A 19,799-nucleotide genomic window follows, 5' to 3' on the forward strand; every position below is an offset into this window, starting at 1 on the left:
TGGGTGTGGGTTTCTGGACGTGTGCGTGTCTGCTAGTATTTTATATGTTTCACAGGTAATTAAAAGACTGTCAGTGTCAGATGTCACTTGTGGAAGCTATTGATATGGATTCCGAGCTATTGAAATTTGTAAAGTTATTGTATTGAGAAAACATATATAAATCTTTTCGTTAATTAAATTGGTGAATAGTTTAAATATAAAGCGTGTAAAATCTGAGAAACGTATATGTGAGTAAATATATAATAATATTGTATACTAAAACATTTTTACGCTGTATCTAGTATGAGTTTTATGTATATTAGTTTAGTAGTATGCTCAGTTATGCATTACAAAAAAATGTCTCGTCATTTATTAGTATATTATGTACTGTAAATTAATTATTTTTAAAGTTATATTGAATGATTTTAGAGTAGATATCACACTGTACTGTGACCCATTTTTTTAATAGTATTTTAGGCGGGAATCAAGGTAATAGATTTGAAAAATTATAAACATAACAGTTAAATTTATAACTTTGTAATGTAATGAAAAAATTGTTACAAGATATATCTTTCCGCAGTGGACAAGTTCCAAATATTTATAGTCTTTTTTTATAATAAATTATATTTAAAGTTTCTATCTGTCTATTTTGTATTATATTGTAAATAAATATTTTAATTTATGTATTATGTACGCGAGTTGGGGGTGAGCGTGAAGATTAGTAATTTCTTTGCTAATGGCATGAAGCGCCAAAATGTGTAAGAAAATTCCATAAAATAGGTATATTTTATGGTCCTTCGAATTTGTAACAAGATAAGGTGAAAAGAAATTTGAATATAATATGCATGATGTTTGCATGCATAAACAGTAGAGCTATTCTGTAAAAGCAAACTGGAACCTCACCGCAGAAATCGGTCGTGAAATGGCAGAAAATGATTTGCAATATTGACCATAATAATTAAAACATTTCAAGAATACACGCTTTGATAGTTAGCTTTTCTTTAGTTTAGTTAGATTTTCTTTTTTTTAGTTAGATCACCATAAGTTGGTTGTTAACATTTCACGGATGAGTAAGGAAGTGAGATCTTACAGAATAGCATACCAGTCTATAACGCTAAAATGGTAGTGTTACTAACAGCCATTCAGTCTTACTCTAAAGTCTAACGCTTAAAATAGACGTGTGTATATGCTAGATGACCTATGTGTTGTAGATAATTTATAATAATAAATGTGACATATACAATTAAAAGTTGATTTCAAAACGAATATGTTTGCTTAAATTTTTTTTACTGACACAATCGCCGTTTTTCATGACACTGCTCAAAGAGCTGTCACTTCTAAAACGTTTTTTTTTTTTTTTTTTGTAATAGTTACATGTAAGAAAAAGTTATGTTCCTATTATTAAATAAAATTATTTGGCCACTGTAGTGTTTTATTTTATCATATTATATAATATTATTTACGATATGTTAATTTAGTTATTGAACTTCAATCATTATTAATATGTGTTGAGATGGAGTCAAATTGATAAATACTAAATAAAACCATAATAAAGTAAAACCATATTTACAAAATATATTCGAATTCAGTTCTGATGACAAACCTACAAAAAAAATATTGACACCAGACTTAAGAAAAAAATTTTAGAAATTTTAGAATGCAGTATATTTTAAGTTAAATTTACTATTCAGCTTCTATCATCCATTTTACTTAATTTTTTTAATAGTTTGTAGAATATAGTTCTACAAAACAATAGCTAGCTTTTGAAACATAGTTTAACGTTAACTTGCTAAACGAAACGTAGATAGTAAAAGTCAACCGTGACATGTTACCGTGACGTGTGATGTCCCAACTTGTTTTTTGAAAACGTCCGCAAAACGAATAGCTTACAATAATTTTATCATTAGATTCGATAAGGTATTTTATCGTGACCGCATGACCGCGTAGCTGAAAGGTAAATTAATTATTCATACATTTCGTTAAGGTATTAAACTGTTAACCATTAAAGAACCTAAAATTAAAATTAAAACAAGTCTTAAACTATATTAAAGTTGTGTTAAAAAATTGTTGTATGTGTGGAATACGTGTCAATTGATTGTTGTGTTAATTTCAGGTGCAAAAATGCTTCGTCTATTAATATTAGCTGGGTTTTTACAATGTACAATTTCGCAACAGTACCAACAAAAAGTTGCGCCTGGGGTGCCTCCGCAGAATTATCAGGTAAACTAGGAAAATATTGTTATTAAGCGCTACTGATTTTATAATTGACACGGTAAAAAACCTTTCTTAATTTTTTTTAATCAAGGCTTCAATTTTAGTCTTGATATGATAAAAAACCCATTTTTTAAATTATTCTTGTAATTCATTAAATTGATATACCACACAAATGGAATATTATTTATAAAAATTAGAACCAGAAAGGTCTAAAATTAATACTTAAATCTAGTTGAAACCTGTTGAATATTTTACAACTGTAAAACAAGAGATATAAATTATATTCATTATAACCCATTATGTGTACTCACAAAGTACTTATTATGATGTCATATATTTGCAAGATTTATTTCGTTAGTTTTTAACAAACTCCACATTTTCATCTTCGAGGTAAAAGATAATATTAGAAATTACTATTAAAATGTTTAGCGAACCAAATTAATGTATAACACATGATAGAAATAGGCATGAAGATGTTTATACAATGGACTGTAAAGAGTGGTCATGGCAAAGAATATTTAATTTATTTAATTATTTATTAACGACAATCAACAGTTGATACAATAAATTTACAATTTTACCAGGTGGTAGGGCTTTATGTAAGCCCGTTTGGGTATGTACCACCCGCTTACCAGATGATATTCTACTGCTAAATAACAATGTTGAGTGAGCCAGTGTAACTATATACAACGGTGAAGGAAAACATCGTGAGGAAACCTGCTAGTATCGAATTTCACAGAAATTCTGCCACAAGTGCATTCCACCAATTCGCATTGGTGCAGTGTGGTGGAATAAGCTCCAAAACCTTTCCTCAAAAAGGGAGAGGAGGTCATAGCCCAGCAGTGGGACATTCACAGGCTGTTACTGTGTAACTACATGTACATGAAACATAACATCTCAGTTCCCAAGATCGGAGGGGCATTGGTTATGTGATGATTATTATTTTTTACATCGCCTATGTCTATGTGTCGACTATTTGTCATCAGGCAGCGAATCTACAACCTTTTCTTACACCGTCAATGTTTCAAAACCAAAGACTAATTTGACTCTAATAACACTGAACAACTGAACAATGAACATTTTGTGATACCTATCTAGACGATTTTTTTAAATAATTATATATTTTGTTATATAATCTATATACACAAATGTATATTTTTAATCTTTTTATGTATTTAATAATAAAAATAAACCTTGGAATTACCTATATCATAATAATTAATCCCTTAATCACAGATAAAATATTAATCAATGATAATTTTTCGTTTTAGAATTATCAACAACCGCCACCTCCTCAGCCGATACAGCAACAGGTAATAATAATAATATTTATATTTAATTTTTTTTTAAATATATTTACTATGAAAAAGTTATATTGGCGAAAACGAAAAATAAAAGGTCGATAGTGCAATGGTGTACAGCTACAGGTCTAGCGGTGTAAATACCATACTGATCCTTTGGACTGTTGTATTATTATAGATTAAATTTCTAATAATAATATTAAATTAGCTTGTATTAATATAATTAATCATTTTTTTATAGCCGCCTCCTCAACAGCAACAATATCAGCAGCCGCCACAACAGCAGCAATACCAGCAGCCGCCCCAACAACAATATCAACAACAGGTGCCCGTACAACAGATGCCGGTGCAGAATTCACATGGGAACCATGGAGGTCATGGTTAGTGCCTGTATATGTATTTAAAATCTTTTTTGACAAATATTCTTATGAACACAAATGAATGTGGTCTTTAAGTTGTGCAGCTTAAAGCATAAAATCGTTTATGCTTCAAATATCATGTTATTAAAGTATATAATGTCTTATATAAGGTCTATTACCTTGCTGGATAATAATATAGAATTAATAATATTTAATATTAGTAATGAGAAAGTGAGTTGGTCCGTTTTTTACACTTTTATCATCATCGTATTTTGCATACGCCCCCCCCCCTTCCCTAAACTTAGGCGATGCCGCGGGCGGGAACTTGGTTATTTAATTTAATTTAATTGTACTGGTGGTAGGGCTGTCTGCAAGCTCGTCTGGGTAGGTACACCCACTCATCAGATATTTTACCGTAAAACAGCGGTACTTAGTATTGTTGTGTTCCGGTTTGAAGGTTGAGTGAGCCAGTGTAATTACAGGCACAAGCTACATAACATCTTAGTTCCCAAGGTCAGTGGCGGATTGGTGATGTAAGCGATGGTTAACATTTCTTACAGTGCCAATGTCTATGGGCGTTGGTGACTTACCATCAGGTGGGTCATATGCTCGTCCGCCTACCTACATTTAAAAAAAAAAAAAATTATGACCGTTCGGATTTGCTTAATAAAAATCAGAAACTATAGTGGACACCGATTACCAAATCCCTACCAATAAATCAATTTCGCAGCAAATGTATCGAACAAAATTTAACCGTTAATAAAACATGTTAGCATTACGTTTATAAATCTATTTTATCAGTAAAGTTTACTTTTCTGAGTACTTTATACATATGTATAATTAGTAAGTACTCGGAAGTGCTTTTTTGGTCTAGTGGTTTGATGTAAGGCCGCAGACCCGGAGGTCCTGGGTTCAATTCCCAACTCGGGACAGTAAACAGTTATCGTGTTTTTCTGTCAGAAATTTCTCAGTAGCAGCCCGGAGTCTGGAAGGTGGAAGTGTGTTCATTCCCGTGCCTCGGAAACCACGTAAAGCCGTTGGTCCTGCGCCTAAACTCTTTCCGGTCGTGTCGGATTGCCGTCCCATCGGATTATGAGAGTTAGGGAATAGAGAGTGCACCTGTGTTTGCGCACACACTCGTGCACTATAATATCTCCTGCGTAGTTGGCTAATCTCTCTTGAGATTGGCCGCCGTGGCCGAAATCGGTCTGGAGGACATTATTATATGTTTATATGTAGTGTATATATATAATAAGAAATTATTCACATTTCATCACCGGTTTTCAAACCGGAATTTAACGGCTTTAGTTATAAAAGTTGATAAGCGGCTGTTTAGTTAAACACTGTGTTCTCTCTTTCTGTCATCATCGATTTGACATTCGAAAGAAGAAGACAGAGGGCGATTTCTACTAATATATAACGATTACAATATGTTCCCGGTTTAATTCCAATCCAACTTTGACTGTTCTATATTTATTCGGATCAAAATCGAATCGATATGATGTTAACATATACCGTTGTGTCAAAACCGAACTTAATTGTTGACTATTATGTCAATAGTCGATAATTAAATTAAAAAATAGGAAAACGGATAAACGGCAACGATGACGCTCCGATTCGATTGCGATAAAGTGACAATTTGCGAGTAGAATCGCATTGTTTAACTAATAACCAATAAACAGCATTTGTTGTTGTTGTTGTAATACTGGTGGTAGGGCTTTGTGCAAGCTCGTCTGGGTAGGTACCACCCACTCATCAGATATTCTACCGCAAAACAGCAGTACTTGGTATTGTTTTGTTGCGATTTGAAGGGTGAGTGAGCCAGTGTAATTACAGGCACATGGGACATAACATCGTAGTTCCCAAGGTTGATGGCGAATTGGTGACTTAAGCGATGGTTAACATTTCGTACAATGCCAATGTCTATGTGTTTATAATTCATCTCGTGCTTGACGGTGAAGGAAAACATCGTGAGGAAACCTGCATGTGTCTAATTTCATTGAAATTATGCCACATGTGTATTCTACCAACCCGCATTGGAGCAGCGTGGTGGAAAAAGCTCCAAACCTTCTCCTCAAAAGGGAGAGGAGGCCTTAACCCAGCAGGCTGTTACTAACTAACTAACAATGTCTATGGGCGTTAGTGACCATTTACAATCAGGTGGTCCATATGCTTGTCCGCCTTCCTATTTTATAAAAAAGAATTATAAATACAATTCGTCAAGTAAGTTTTTTACTCTTGCTACGTAAATTGTAATTAGTGTTCTATTTTTAATAAGTTTCCGACCGCTTGTGACAGTGGGGGGGTTGACGCATCCTATGTCGTTTTCTGTATCCCTGACAAAGTGTATGCAAAATTTGCTGATGTTCGGTTAGTAGTTGAGGCGTTTATGTGTAAGAAATATTTTTGTGGATCATATAACATCAATAAATAGCTGCTCATTCTATTTTCATACGGGTAAAATTATATTTTAATATTAATAGATAGAAAGACAAAATGGTCTGAGTGTTAATGTACATATTGATGTGTAAATAACAAAATCTTACGCTAATAATCTGACACTTAATCGTTCGACACGAGAACTCTTAAATGTTTCTGCGATTTCTTTATGAATATAACGTTTCCAGATCCCCAACTTCTAAATGCGGCCAATATTGCCCAGGAGAGAGAGTAAGTGTTATAATTATAATTTTATAAGAAATTTAAATATATATTGCCTGGCGTCTCCAAATATTTTAATGTTTTCTCTTTCTGGCATCATCTCTATCCATCTCATTATCTCTATCCATCTCTCTTTTTCTAAACGCATCATTCAATTAATTCCAGACATATTCAAGAGCACATGGAAGTACCGATAGACACATCGAAGATGACCGAACAGGAACTACAGTTTCATTATTTCAAAATGCACGATGCTGATAATAATAATAAATTGGACGGATGCGAGCTGATTAAAAGCTTAATTCATTGGCATGGTGAGTTAATTCATTTATTATATTAAAAAAAAAAAATTGGTGGCAGTTTTGAAAAAATTATGATATTTAAGTATACTATATCGTAGTGCTACCAGTTCATCAACTCAATCGGTTTTGAGGAATTGTTTTTAAAATCAATTGCAAGTTTTCATACATATTAATAGTTTAAGTTATATATATAGCTTGTAAATTATACTGTTGAGATCAATTGAAAATATCAAAATATTATTAAAAATATCAATATTATATGTAACATATACTTGGATAAACAAACATGGGTCGTCTGTGTAGTTATCAGCCAGTCATGATTACATTAATATCAATTGAGACAAAAAATGGGGGTGTGTTGTTTTTTTATAAGCTTATTTTGTGGGGTTATTTGTTTTAGGGATTTTTTTGTGTTTGTCGCTTTGATTTATTGTATATTATCATTTCATTTCTATGTACCGCTGTCATTCATCAGAACAAGGTCATAATCAACAACAACAGCAGCAACAACAGCAGGGCTCCCCTCCTGTGGGCGAGAAAATTTTTAAAGATGACGAGTTAATCAATTTGATAGATCCAATATTAAACATGGACGATCATAATCGCGATGGTTTCATAGATTACCCTGAATTCATTAGAGCGCAACAGAAGAATCAAAATAAGGAAAATAATTAATTTCTTGCGATATTTTTTTTAATGTGGGAGTTTTTTTTGTTGTATGGCAACATTGATTTGAAAACGTTACTTTGTACATTTTTATGTATGTATACGTATATTTTTATAAGTTTTTCTTTATTATATATAGATATAATATTGAAAAAAAAAAAAAAAATCGTTTGATAATTTCACGTATTTTTTTGAGTCGACACTTTCAAATGAGGCGAAATATGAACATATACTCGAAAATGTGTGATGCATTTGTGGATCTTTATATATGATTTAAATATACTATTTTGTGCCCTAAAATATGTAATAATATTCAAGGTTGTCATTTCATAGTTTAACAAAGCCCACAAATAAAGAAAAAAAAAAAAATCTCGAAACACTTAATTTTTATTTTACGGCTCTGGATGCAAGTTATTTGAGCCGAACATCGATTTTTAATGTCAATTAATAAATGCATCGCTATTTCATAAGATTTAGTAATACATTACAATCAATTATTAAAAAGCAAAAGACTTAGGGATTCCTAGGTATTTGTTAGGTGAATTATTCAAATTCACTGGTGCTGAAAAGCCTTTTTATCCTTTCTTATTATTATTTTATAATGATAAGCGAATTAACTTTACTAGCTGAAAGTAAAGCTTGTATATATACAAATTCTAATATAGTCTGTAGCATTTGTAAAACCCTATTGTTTTAATTTCGTGTCACTTAAAAGTGCGCCGATGCATTTGTCAAAATGAGGGTATGTTGAAGTTTCGCTTCTGTCAAGTCAGTATTGCCATACATATAAATCGGTAGTTTTTGGACTCTGTTAGTGTTAAGAATTTTTTTTATATATATATATAAAGTCGATGTATATTTTGTTCGGATGTGCTTCCAAACTTTTTGATCGAATATTATTTAGTATTTATTTAAACTTTGAGTTTTTCTTTTTAATTATCTTTAATTTAGTTTTTTCTTAATTACAATCGAATTTTTTAGTCTCATTTTTTTTCTTTTAACTTAGTTTTCTTTTTTAATTTCGTATTATTTAGAATCTCTTTATTAAATATTTTTTCGCTTCTTTTCAAAATGGTCACAATTTTATTTTATTTCAACTAAAGTGCCACAAAATATTTGTAAAATATTTAAAAAAAAAATATGTACATAAATATATTGTTTTAAAACTTAGTTTTCTCCTTGATATAGAAAATTAAATAAAAATAATATTCAATGAGAAAGTGAATATATTATATAAAAAGATGTGCATTTTTATTCCAATATAAGTATATTTTATCTGTCATATATTTGCTTATAATATATTAGGGCTCGATTAACCGAATCAATAGCACGATATATAGAATAAAACAGATATCAAAATATTTTCAGTATATATAAATAAAATAAGTTTCTACGTATGAAAAATGCATATTAACTGCATGTTTGATTTAAGCTAATAGCTCTGCGATACTGTATACTACAAACAGTTCTCGATTAATATCTATATTTATAATACAACACTATTCCACTTAGCTACTTATAAAAACTTTTGAATTCCAAAGATCCGACTAATCCGATAACTAATTCGCTGACATTCAAAACGCCATTCTAAAACCGTAGATTATTAATATCGCGGCCATGTTATGTTATGTCATGTCATGTCATGTCAATGCAAGGTCAAGATTGTTTCTTTATTCCCGCCATTGGAATGGATATATATTCATCGGTTATAGCTTCAAGCAGCTGTACTCAATCTGCGACCCGGCGGGTATTGTGGTTGGCACACTTGACTTTACTTTGAACTATTTTAAATTTCAACGGTTTTTAATAACACCTAAATAATTTGAATTGAAACTGCTTGTGGTCAAACACTGCACAGTGTTCGAAACGTAATGAAATGATAAAACATTGTTAAAATATACGCGATCAGCTCATAGTTGTTTAATTTAATTTGTAACAATCCCGAAACCTAAGAAATCATTACGTAAATATTTTTTGTTTGCGTCCGCGTCACCATGGCTAACGTGTTTGTGGTTCGTATAAAGAAAAGTTTGAGTATCACTTTTTTAGAGGATGAACGAGTTACTGTAATTACAGTCACATAGAGCATACCATAGCCAATAGAGACACGCTATTATTGGCAGTCTATTGACAGTGTCATATGTCGCTTACGATTATTTCAAGGCGAAGGCCTTCCTTCCTTCCTTCTTAAGTCCACGCGAGCTGGTTCTCGATGTCACCGCCTAACTGTGACATCAATTCCATCGCGAACAAATAAATTTGGCAACTCCTTTCTTTGTCGCACTTCCAAAAAATGGAATTCCTTACCAGCTCACGTATTCCCCTCCTCTTACAACCCGGGTTCCTTCAAACGAGGCGTGAAGAGGCATCTTGCGGGCCGGCAAGGCGAAGGCGGCTAGTGCAGAACGTTTTTCCCGTCTGTACTGGCCGTCGTCGCATTTGGACTCTACTACCACTTACCATCAGGTGGAGTAGAGTCATTTGCCCTCCCGGCGATATAAAAAAAAAAAAAAAATGAAGAAGCCGTCAATTTGCTTAAAGAGAAACAAAACTTATTCAAAATATAGATTAATAAATTATATTTAATTCAATATATGGTTTAAAATGTCGTCAGACTAAAAAACACTTACTTAAATCCGTTACGGGATTTCGGTTAATCGATTCTACTGAACATGCCTTTTATGTACATTGTGTTTATTGTATGTTTAATCTGTTGTAAATATCATGACCATAGACACGCATTGCTATCTATTGGAAAATAATCATCTGGTAATTTTTGAGATTATTATAAAATACTCGATTTTCGTTTGTATATTGGAATCATTCTATCATATTATTTATATTTAAATATATATATATATATAGTTGCGTTTTATTATAATGTCTATTACACAAGACTATCTTACACGGTCACAGAAAAACAGATAATAAATATGAATATGAAAATATCATTTGGCAACAACCAAATGATATTTTCGTAGTGTTATGTGTGCAATGTTTTGTCTATGGTTTTTAAGGTTGTGTCGTCTAAGTATGGAATGTTATTGATAAAATAAAAAATAAATTTATACAATGATTTGTCGTTTTATTGCTTTTTTTGGATTGCTAATGCCTCAAGGTATAAAATATAAGTAAGTTTTATAATTTCGATATTAAAAAAAATGCGTTGTATGCTATATTTTTACGGCCACCAATCGAAAACCTTTTCCATCACGCACGTTACATTTAGAACTATTTCATTGGTTGTTAATTTCCCGCTAAATCAGAAAAGTGACATTATTTAGTAATTGTGTGCTTCAATTTGTTATAAACTCGAATGATTCGTTGGTCCTATTATTTAACTTATAAGGCCGTAGATCTCAAGGTTTAACCCTGAATCTCAGATAGCATTCCCGAATCTGGAAGTTTGAAGTGTGTACACTCCCGTGGCTCAGAATACACGATAAATCGTGGGTCTTGCACATGAATTATTTTGAATCGTGTCGGGTTTGCCCTACAATATGTACCAATCAGTAATATCTATTACGCCTGATGCGTTATAATAGTGAAGTTGAAAGTTATATATATTGCTATGATGAAATAAAAAGTAATTAAAAAATACCACCAAAATCGTGATATTGACGTGATATGAATTATAAATGATAAATCATTTAAGAACTGAGTTTTTTATTGTTGTATCAAGCACATTAAATACTGTGTGCTGTGAGGAAAACCCTACTATATGACTGGGGTAAGTTATTTCAATTTATTCATATATTTAGATAAGTAATTAACAGACATATGTTCTCACGGTGTTACCATTTAGATATACACGAATAAAATGAAGTGTTAATATATTGCATAGTTTTGTTATATAGCGATACTCTAATGTTTAATATGGATTCACGTGGTTGGAGTGCTTTGTGTAAGCGCTACTACTGGTGGTAGTCATCATTATTGTGACGCCAAACAATGATGCTTAGTATTGTTATGTTTTGGTTGGCAGAGCGAATGACTATGCAACTACAGGATCAAAGGACATGATATTCTAGTTCCCAAGCTTTGGCGGTATAAATTGTTACTATTTACTGGTGGTAGGGCTTTGTGCAAGCTCGTCTGGATAGGTACCACCCACTCATCAGATATTCTACCGCAAAACAGCAATACTTGATATTGTTGTGTTCCGGTTTGAAGGGTGAGTGAGCCAGTGTAATTACAGGCACAAGGGACATAAAATCTTAGTTCCCAAGGTTGGTGGCGCATTGGCTATAAGCGATGGTTGACATTTCTTACAATGCCAATGTCTAAGAGCGTTTGGTGACCACTTACCATCAGGTGGCCCATATGCTCGTCCACCTTCCTATTCTATAAAAAAAAAAAAAATTATTATAGTAACAATTTATTTGAAGTCACTACTTACTATTTAGTATCTACTAGGTGAAAGCCGAGATGGCCCAGTGTTAAGAACGCGGTAATCTTAACCGATGATCGTGGATCAAACCCGGGCAAGCACCACTGAATTTGAACGGTGAAGGGAAACATCGTGAGGAAATGCATGTGTCAAATTTTACTGAAATTCTGCCACATGTGTATTCCACCAACCCGCATTGGAGCCGCGTGGTGGAATAAGCTTCAAACCTTCTCCTCAAAAGGGAGAGGAGGCCTTAACCCAACTGAGATATTCACTAGGTTCTTCAATAGCTAGTCTGCCTAAATGTTTTAAATTAAAAAAAAGCATATAAGGTAACGTTTGAGTAAAGCTCCTAAGTGTATGGACAATGGAGTTAGGAAGAAGTAGCTTGTGTATAAAAAGTGTTCCGCAAAATGTATGAAATTTAGAAGGTACAGGTTAAAGTTTGAAGGAACGCGCCAATACTCGGTAGAGTGAAACGGAACTAGAGAAAGACACATTAAAAAGGCGCTAATGTAAAATTATTCTGTTAATCAAATTTAAAAATCGCAATAAAAACGCCTTAATTTAAGAAAATTGTTTCATAAGCCGAGATGGCCCAGTGGTAAGAACGCGTGAATCTTAACCGATGATCGTGGGTTCAAACCCGGGCAAGCACCACTGAATTTTCATGTGCTTAATTTAATTTGTGATTATAATTCATCTCGTGCTTTACGGTGAAGGAAAACATCGTGAGGAAACCTGCATGTGTCTAATTTCACTGAAATTCTGCCACATGTGAATTCTACCAACCCGCATTGGAGCAGCGTGGTGGAATAAGCTCCAAACCTTCTCCTCAAAAAGAGGAGAGGAGGCCTTTAGCCCAGCAGTGGGACAAAATTGTCTCCATTAGGCAAGTTAGTCTAAACTTACCGCTGTCTGAATACTGAAATAACCCATTTAAAATAACCGTTGGCTACAGTAGCGCCATTCTGGCAATTTATGGAACCTTTATTTCATACATTTCGGTTCGCTTTCTGGTGAATATGATATTACTTACCTCTAAAATACATAGTGTAATGCTTATATTGATAAAAGATTTTGACATAATAAAATAGTTATAAGACATATGACACAGACTGACATTATTATAATATATATACTGGTGGTAGAGCTTTGTGCAAGCTCGTCTGGGTAGGTACCACCCACTCATCAGATATTCTACCGCGAAGCAGCAGTACTTGTTATTATTGTGTTCCGGTTTGAAGGATGTTAGCTAGTGTAATTACAGGCACAAGGGACATAACATCTTAGTTCCCAAGGTTGGTGGCGCATTGGTGATGTAATTAATGGTTAACATGTCGTACAATGCCAATGTCTATGGGCGTTGGTGGCCACTTACTATCAGGTGGCCCATATGCTCGTCCGCCTTCCTATTCTATAAAATATATATACATTTTAGATAAGTGTAACTTAGATTTAAGCTTTGATTACAAATAGTTTAGTTACTTAACCTAAAACTTATTTTTTTTAATAATCTTTCAGATCAAGTAGACGCGAATCATTCGGTTTACACGGACGGACAAATTGAGGCTGTTTTAGAAAAGGCGCTTAAACACACAGACATCAACAATGACGGATATGTTGATTATTTAGAATACAGGATTAGTATGATAAAAGGAAAAATGAAGTAACTTTTCTGAGTTTTTTCCTGAAGACTAAGTTTTTTCTATTAGTATTATTATTATAACATAGTATTAGTATAGCCATTCACAAGAGTTTTTCCAATTTAACTATATATAATAAACTTCTTTTTCACATTTAACGGTTTTTCAATTAATTAAATATAAGTGTATTATATATATATTATTTATAATATTAAATATTGATTTCTGTTATGGATCAAATAAAAGGTTTTTAGCTAGTTTGTTATGTGTATCTATTATATGATATCCTCCGGACCGGTTTCGGCCAAGGCGGCCAGTTTCAAGAAGATTAGCCAACTGCGCAGGAAATATAACAGTGCATGAGTGTGTGCGTGAACACAGGTGCACTCTCTATTCCCTAATTCTCATAACCCAATGACGGCAATCCGACACGACTGGAAAGAGTTCAGGTGCATGACCAAAGCCTTTACGTGCTTTCCAAGGCGGTACATCTATTCACTAGACCAACGAGGCAGTCTGCCTCAGCCCGATCAACAACTGAGGCGTTAAAGCCGCGGGTGGGCCTTAGCCTGGTCCAGTAAAATTCTCCAGTCCGATCTATTCGTGGCTTTCCTTCTCCAATTTGTCACCCCTAAGATCTTGTTGCCTCAGCCCGGTAGCTTTACATTTAATGCTGTAACATAATTCAAAAGTGCTCTTACAAGTCTTGAATAAAGAATTATTTGATTTTATTGGACTGCTTTTGTATTTAAGGGTGCTTTATGGCGTTTGTTTGGTGGGTGGAATTATTGAGGTGAGTCTAAAATAATATACATTCATATAGAATGCTCGTTGAATTTATTCTTATGAGTGTTTGCTTACGTTTTTAATTGTAAATATGTTGTCAAACATTGATAAAAAAATTAAACTTTCAACTGATTTTCACCCATCATTTCACTGATTTTCCGAACGCCACAGAAGGGTTTTGTTCTTCGCGTGTATGTTGTATGTATATCCGAAAGCATTAATTATTAACCGTATTAACTTCAGCAGCAGGCGGGACCGAATTGCAAATTATAAATCTAAGAAAATTAATAGTTTCTGCTTGTTACTAAGCTTAATGCGGCTACTCAACTTAGGCTATCGGCTCATAGTCTGTTAAACCGAATTAGGGGTTACTTTATTTATATTTTTTTTGTTGTCTTTTTAATGCATAACTTTTAAATTGCCTTTTTTGAAATCGGGTTTTTGTTGTTAACAATTTTTAATATTTATAATATAATATAATATGAATATTTTACCAAATTCAGCATTGAATAAATGTAATTTGGCACTTTTCTTTTAATAATTTTAATATCCTGTGACATTATTCACACATGGCCATCTGATTCCAAACTAAGCAGAGCTTTTACTATGGAAACCAGACAACTGATATACTACATATACTACTTTTCTTTTGTAAATACACTCTTATATAGATAATTACACCCAGACTTAGGACAAATAGACAAGTTCAAGCACACAAATGTCTGTCCTGGGTGGGAATCGAACCACACCTTCCGCGTGAAAGGCCGAATCTACCAACCACGCCAACCGGCTCGTCATATTTAACATTCATGGTTTGTCGTTGCAGTCAGTCTTTGGAGACCTTCACAACCCATTTATTTGAAAAGTAATTCCTCAAACCGACATTTCAGTTATTAAAATATAGACACCGCGTTCATGACAGTCTTATTTAATTAAACAGACATATCATTCACTATATCTAGGTTTATATAATACTTAGTCTTTTCATAGCTTTTATTAATAATTGTTGGTGACCACTTACCGTCAAGTGAGTTGTATGTGTGCGTGCGTAAAAACATAGTTAAATAATATATATACGAATCCGAAACAGCCTGTGAATGTCCCACTGCTGGGCTAATGGCCTCCTCTCCTCATTTTGAGGAGACGGTTTTGGAGCTTATTCCACCACGCTGCTCCAATGCGGGTTGGTGGAATACACATGTGGCAGAATTTCAGTGAAATTAGACACATGCAGGTTTCCTCACGATGTTTTCCTTCACCGTAAAGCACGAGATGAATTATAATCACAAATTAAGCACATGAAAATTCAATGGTGCTTGCCCGGGTTTGAACCCACGATCATCGGTTAAGATTCACGCGTTCTTACCACTGGGCCATCTCTGGGCCATATATATGTGCATTATTATTATTGGTCTTTAATCTTTGTAAAGTAACAGCCTGTGAATGTCCCACTGCTGGGCTAAGGCCTCTTCTTCTTCTTTTTTTTTTGAGGAGGAGGTTTGGAGCTTATTCCACCGCGCTGCTCCATTGTTGGTGGAATACACATGTGGCAGAATTTCAGTGAAATAAGATACATGCAGGTTTCCTCGTGATGTTTTCCTTCACCGTAAAGCACGAGATGAGTTATAAACACGAATTAAGCACATGAAAATTCAGTGGTGCTTGTATATACCTGATATATACACTGGCGTAGATCTTACGTGCAACCTTGGGGCACTGTCAATAATAACTTATGAAAGATATCGAGATGAGATTATAGACAATTATTAGTACTTTTTATAGTTTTAACATATTTCTAAATTATTAATTTTATGAATTAAAACTTTGCAGAACCAAATGGCAAGGAGAAAGAGGTGCTGCTTAAATACAAGGATGAAGATCTCCAGGAAATAGTTGAAGGTGCATTAAAACAGGCGGATAAAAATAATGACGGTTATATTGACTATGTTGAATATAGATCAGTGACAACATAACAGAATGGCTGATATTTATTAACTGTAGTGAAAGATATATATGTATATATATTTAATTTTTTTTAATACGAAGATGGACGAACATATTGGCCACCTGGTGGCATTGTTAGAAATGTTAACCATCGCTTATATCACCAATGCGCCACCAACCTTGGGAACTAAGATGTTATGTCCCTTGTGCCTGTAATTACACTGGCTCAATTCTGTAAGAGCTCACTTCATTACTCACCAGTGAAATGTCGACAACCGACTTATCGTGATATGCTATTTTGATGCGTGTATTGTTAAAATGGTATTATTATTAATCAATGTCGCTAATCACTTTCTGATATTTCACGACCGTTTTTTGTAGTTAGCCTAGAGTTTGTTCTTACAGAATAGAATGCCTTTTGTCAATTCTAATCGTTTCTCATTTGTAAAAGAAAACCGACCTAGGTTGATATGCTATTTTGATGCTTGTATTTAAATGATCAATTATAATATCTATAGCCTGTTCCAAAGACAAGAGGAGTACAGATAAATAAACAACTTTGACATCAAATGGTGGTAGGGCTTTGTGCAAGCTCCTCTGGGTAAGTACCACCCACTCATCAGATATTCTACCGCAAAACAGCAATACTTGATATTGTTGTGTTCCGGTTTGAAGGGTGAGTGAGCCAGTGTAATTACAGGCACAAGGAACATAAAATCTTAGTTCCCAAGGTTGGTGGCGCATTGGCTATAAGCGATGGTTGACATTTCTTATAATGCCAATGTCTAAGGGCGTTTGGTGACCACTTACCATCAGGTGGCCCATATGCTCGTCCACCTTCCTATTCTATAAAAAAAAAAAAAAATTGATAGAAGATCAAGGTCCGAGATCTTGAATTATCTGTGGTATTCATTATGAAAACTTTTACTTGCAGAATTAAATTTTATATAAGTAGTTAAGTGGAATAGTGTTATATTGTAAATAAAGATATATTAATCAACAAATGTTTGTAGTGCGTAATACAGCAGTGCTATTAGAAAATGGCAATATGTCAAATATGTCAACAAAAAGGTTTGTTTATTTTTACTAATTTTTCGATTGGAATATAATTCACGTTGTATATCACTTTTTGACATTTCAAGATCGCGTTCCGAGGTTAGTTTCGAGATTGTTCTAGCAGAATGCAACAGTTCTACAGTCCGTGAATATCATAGGGTTGGTCTTTAATAAAAAAATAAATTTCTCTCTTTTCGAAAACAATTTATTAATTTTTTTAGAGAAATCTATCTCTCTTGTGTAAAATGAGATTGTCTGATCACACATACACACGTCTAATTAAGAATGACGTAGACGCGTTTGGCGTTTTCTCTCGATGACTTTTCTCATATAATTTGGCAGAATATTTTACAATCAACTAGCGTTACAAGGTTTCGTAAATAAATAAATAACACACTCGATATTATTTTATATTTACATTAATAGAAACAAAAAAAACATATTCAAACAATTTTATATATATGGCAGCACTTACATTATATTTCTAAATTCAAATAACTAATGAAAAAAAAAATCATACATTATATTTTTTGAGCAATATCGTAGTTTTATTTACAGAAATACTAAATAATATTTTAATGTAAAGATAGAATCTAAGCAAACTATAAATCATATTGAATTGTGATGAAACCATTGTTTATTTACATAAAATCACACGCTATCATTATATAATATATCTTATGAAACAAATATAAGGAAACTTACTGTATAACAATATTAAAAAAAAAGATCCAAAATATATATATATATATTTTTTTTCTATGTGTGTATTTGCAATCAGGCCCAAGGCTTTGAGCAAATTTGTTCAGTGATGCTGTCATGCGGAGTGGCTTCCCATTGGAAGCGTCTACTCATCTGCTGCCCAGAGCTACTGCCGGTCTTTTAGCTCTAGGATATGATGACGTTTTAGTCGTCTCACATACTGGTCCATGGTGAGTTGGCGAGCGAGTTCATTAGGGTGATGGATTAACCGGTCTTTGTATGTAGCTGCCAAACTCCGAATTTCCTTTTTGATTGTTCTCATTTCAAGGTGCTCGTGAACTTCCTTGTTGGTTATGTACCATGGTACTTTTGCAATTGTCCTTATGATCTTGTTCTCTTGGCGTTGGAGTATATTTATTTTGGAATCGCTTGCGCTGCCCCATAGTTGGAGACCGTATGTCTATATGAGTTTGTTGTCCAAAGAGAGTCTGGAGTTCCTTCCTAGCATCCAGTATAGGCTGTTGTACTTTAGCTGAAGCTCCTGTTTTTTACATTTGATGTGATGCCTCCCGGTTAATCTACGATCAATGTGTAAGCCAAGATATCTTACATAACCACTGCTGGGTAGAGTACATTTGCCCAACTTTACAGGTGGACAGTCTCCTTTTCTAAGGGTGAATGTCACCTGTACTGATTTTGTAGCACTAGACTTTATTTTCCTTTTTTGGACCCATTCGTTTACTTTGTTCAGGCCCTTTTGCAAGTTCTCTGATGCCAGTTTTGGGTCTTTATTACTTACTAATATTGCGGTGTCGTCTGCGAATGTAGCTGTGGTTATCCCTGGCGTTAGCGGTAGGTCAGCAGTGTACAACGTGTAGAGCATGGGGCCCAGGACAGATCCTTGTGGCACCCCGGCATCAATCTCTTGGAACTTAGAAGTTGTGTAGAAATATAAATGAAATTTAAAAATGTTTAATAATGTCCTTCAAACCGATTTCGGCCACGGCGGCGAATCTCAAGAGAGATTAGCCAACTACGTAGGACATATTATAGTGCATGAGTGTGTGCGCAAACACGCACACTCTCAACACACTCTCTGTTCCCTAGCTCTCATTATCCGTATATAGTGTATACACTTCCAACTTCTAGACTCCGGGCTGCTACTGAGAGTTTTCTGACAGAAAAACCCAGGACCTCCGGGTCTGCGGCCTTACATTAAGCCACTAGACCAAAGAGGCAGACCAAAATACAAATACAAATTAAAAGTGTTTAATAAAGACCAAGCTAGTAGATCATCAACATATCAAGTTCAAAGAATATCGATTACTTGTCGTGTCTCACTATTAATATTTTACTTAATCATATTTAATCAATTGGTTAGCACGGAATAATAATAATATCCTGGGACATAATTCACCCACGGACATCTGATCCCAAGCTAAGCAGAGCTTGTACTATGGAAACCAGGAAACTGATATACTACATATACTACTTTTCTTTTTTAAATAGATTACACATTTTACAATTACACCCAGACTCAGGACAAACAGAAATGTTCATGAACACAAATGTCTGTCCTGGTAACCAAACCCACAACCTTTGGCCTGAAAGGCAAGTATCTACCAACCACGCCAACCGACCCGAAATAAAAAGTAGTTTGAACTCTTCGCATGAGTTGTACTTTAAATTAATAACGGCAATCAAAAATTTGTCCTGTGATTAGAATTTAAAAATGCATTTGGGCTCATATCTGACTTTTGCTATTTTACATTACAGTTACAAAAAAATCAATG

The 19,799-nt window shown here is 33.8% G+C and overlaps 1 protein-coding gene across 2 annotated transcripts; it reads left to right on the top strand.

The window, feature by feature from the left end:
• The first annotated feature begins 1,805 nt into the window (after positions 1–1,805).
• On the top strand, positions 1,806–17,137 carry LOC126780108 (multiple coagulation factor deficiency protein 2 homolog). 2 transcript variants are annotated; one of them, XM_050504374.1, is made up of 7 exons: positions 1,806–1,933; positions 2,093–2,199; positions 3,465–3,506; positions 3,736–3,874; positions 6,481–6,523; positions 6,680–6,828; positions 16,135–17,137. In XM_050504374.1, the coding sequence occupies exons 2-7, from the start codon at positions 2,101–2,103 to the stop codon at positions 16,275–16,277; spliced, it is 615 nt and encodes a 204-aa protein (XP_050360331.1). In that variant the 5' UTR covers positions 1,806–1,933; positions 2,093–2,100; the 3' UTR covers positions 16,278–17,137. The 2 variants fall into 2 exon arrangements, with proteins under 2 accessions (XP_050360331.1, XP_050360330.1); XM_050504373.1 differs by lacking the exon at positions 16,135–17,137 and adding an exon at positions 7,292–10,558.
• The last annotated feature ends 2,662 nt before the right edge of the window (positions 17,138–19,799 follow it).

The sequence above is a fragment of the Nymphalis io genome, chromosome 30 (genome assembly GCF_905147045.1).
Source record: "Nymphalis io chromosome 30, ilAglIoxx1.1, whole genome shotgun sequence".
Taxonomy (NCBI): domain Eukaryota; kingdom Metazoa; phylum Arthropoda; class Insecta; order Lepidoptera; family Nymphalidae; genus Nymphalis; species Nymphalis io.

Bases quoted from the DNA above. Each gene is read 5' to 3' on its own strand.
- LOC126780108 (XM_050504373.1), top strand. From the start codon at position 2,101: ATGCTTCGTCTATTAATATTAGCTGGGTTTTTACAATGTACAATTTCG. The intron at 2,200-3,464 runs GTAAACTAGGAA...TTTTCGTTTTAG, and splicing joins TGCCTCCGCAGAATTATCAG to AATTATCAACAACCGCCACC. The intron at 6,524-6,679 runs GTAAGTGTTATA...AATTAATTCCAG, and splicing joins AATATTGCCCAGGAGAGAGA to ACATATTCAAGAGCACATGG.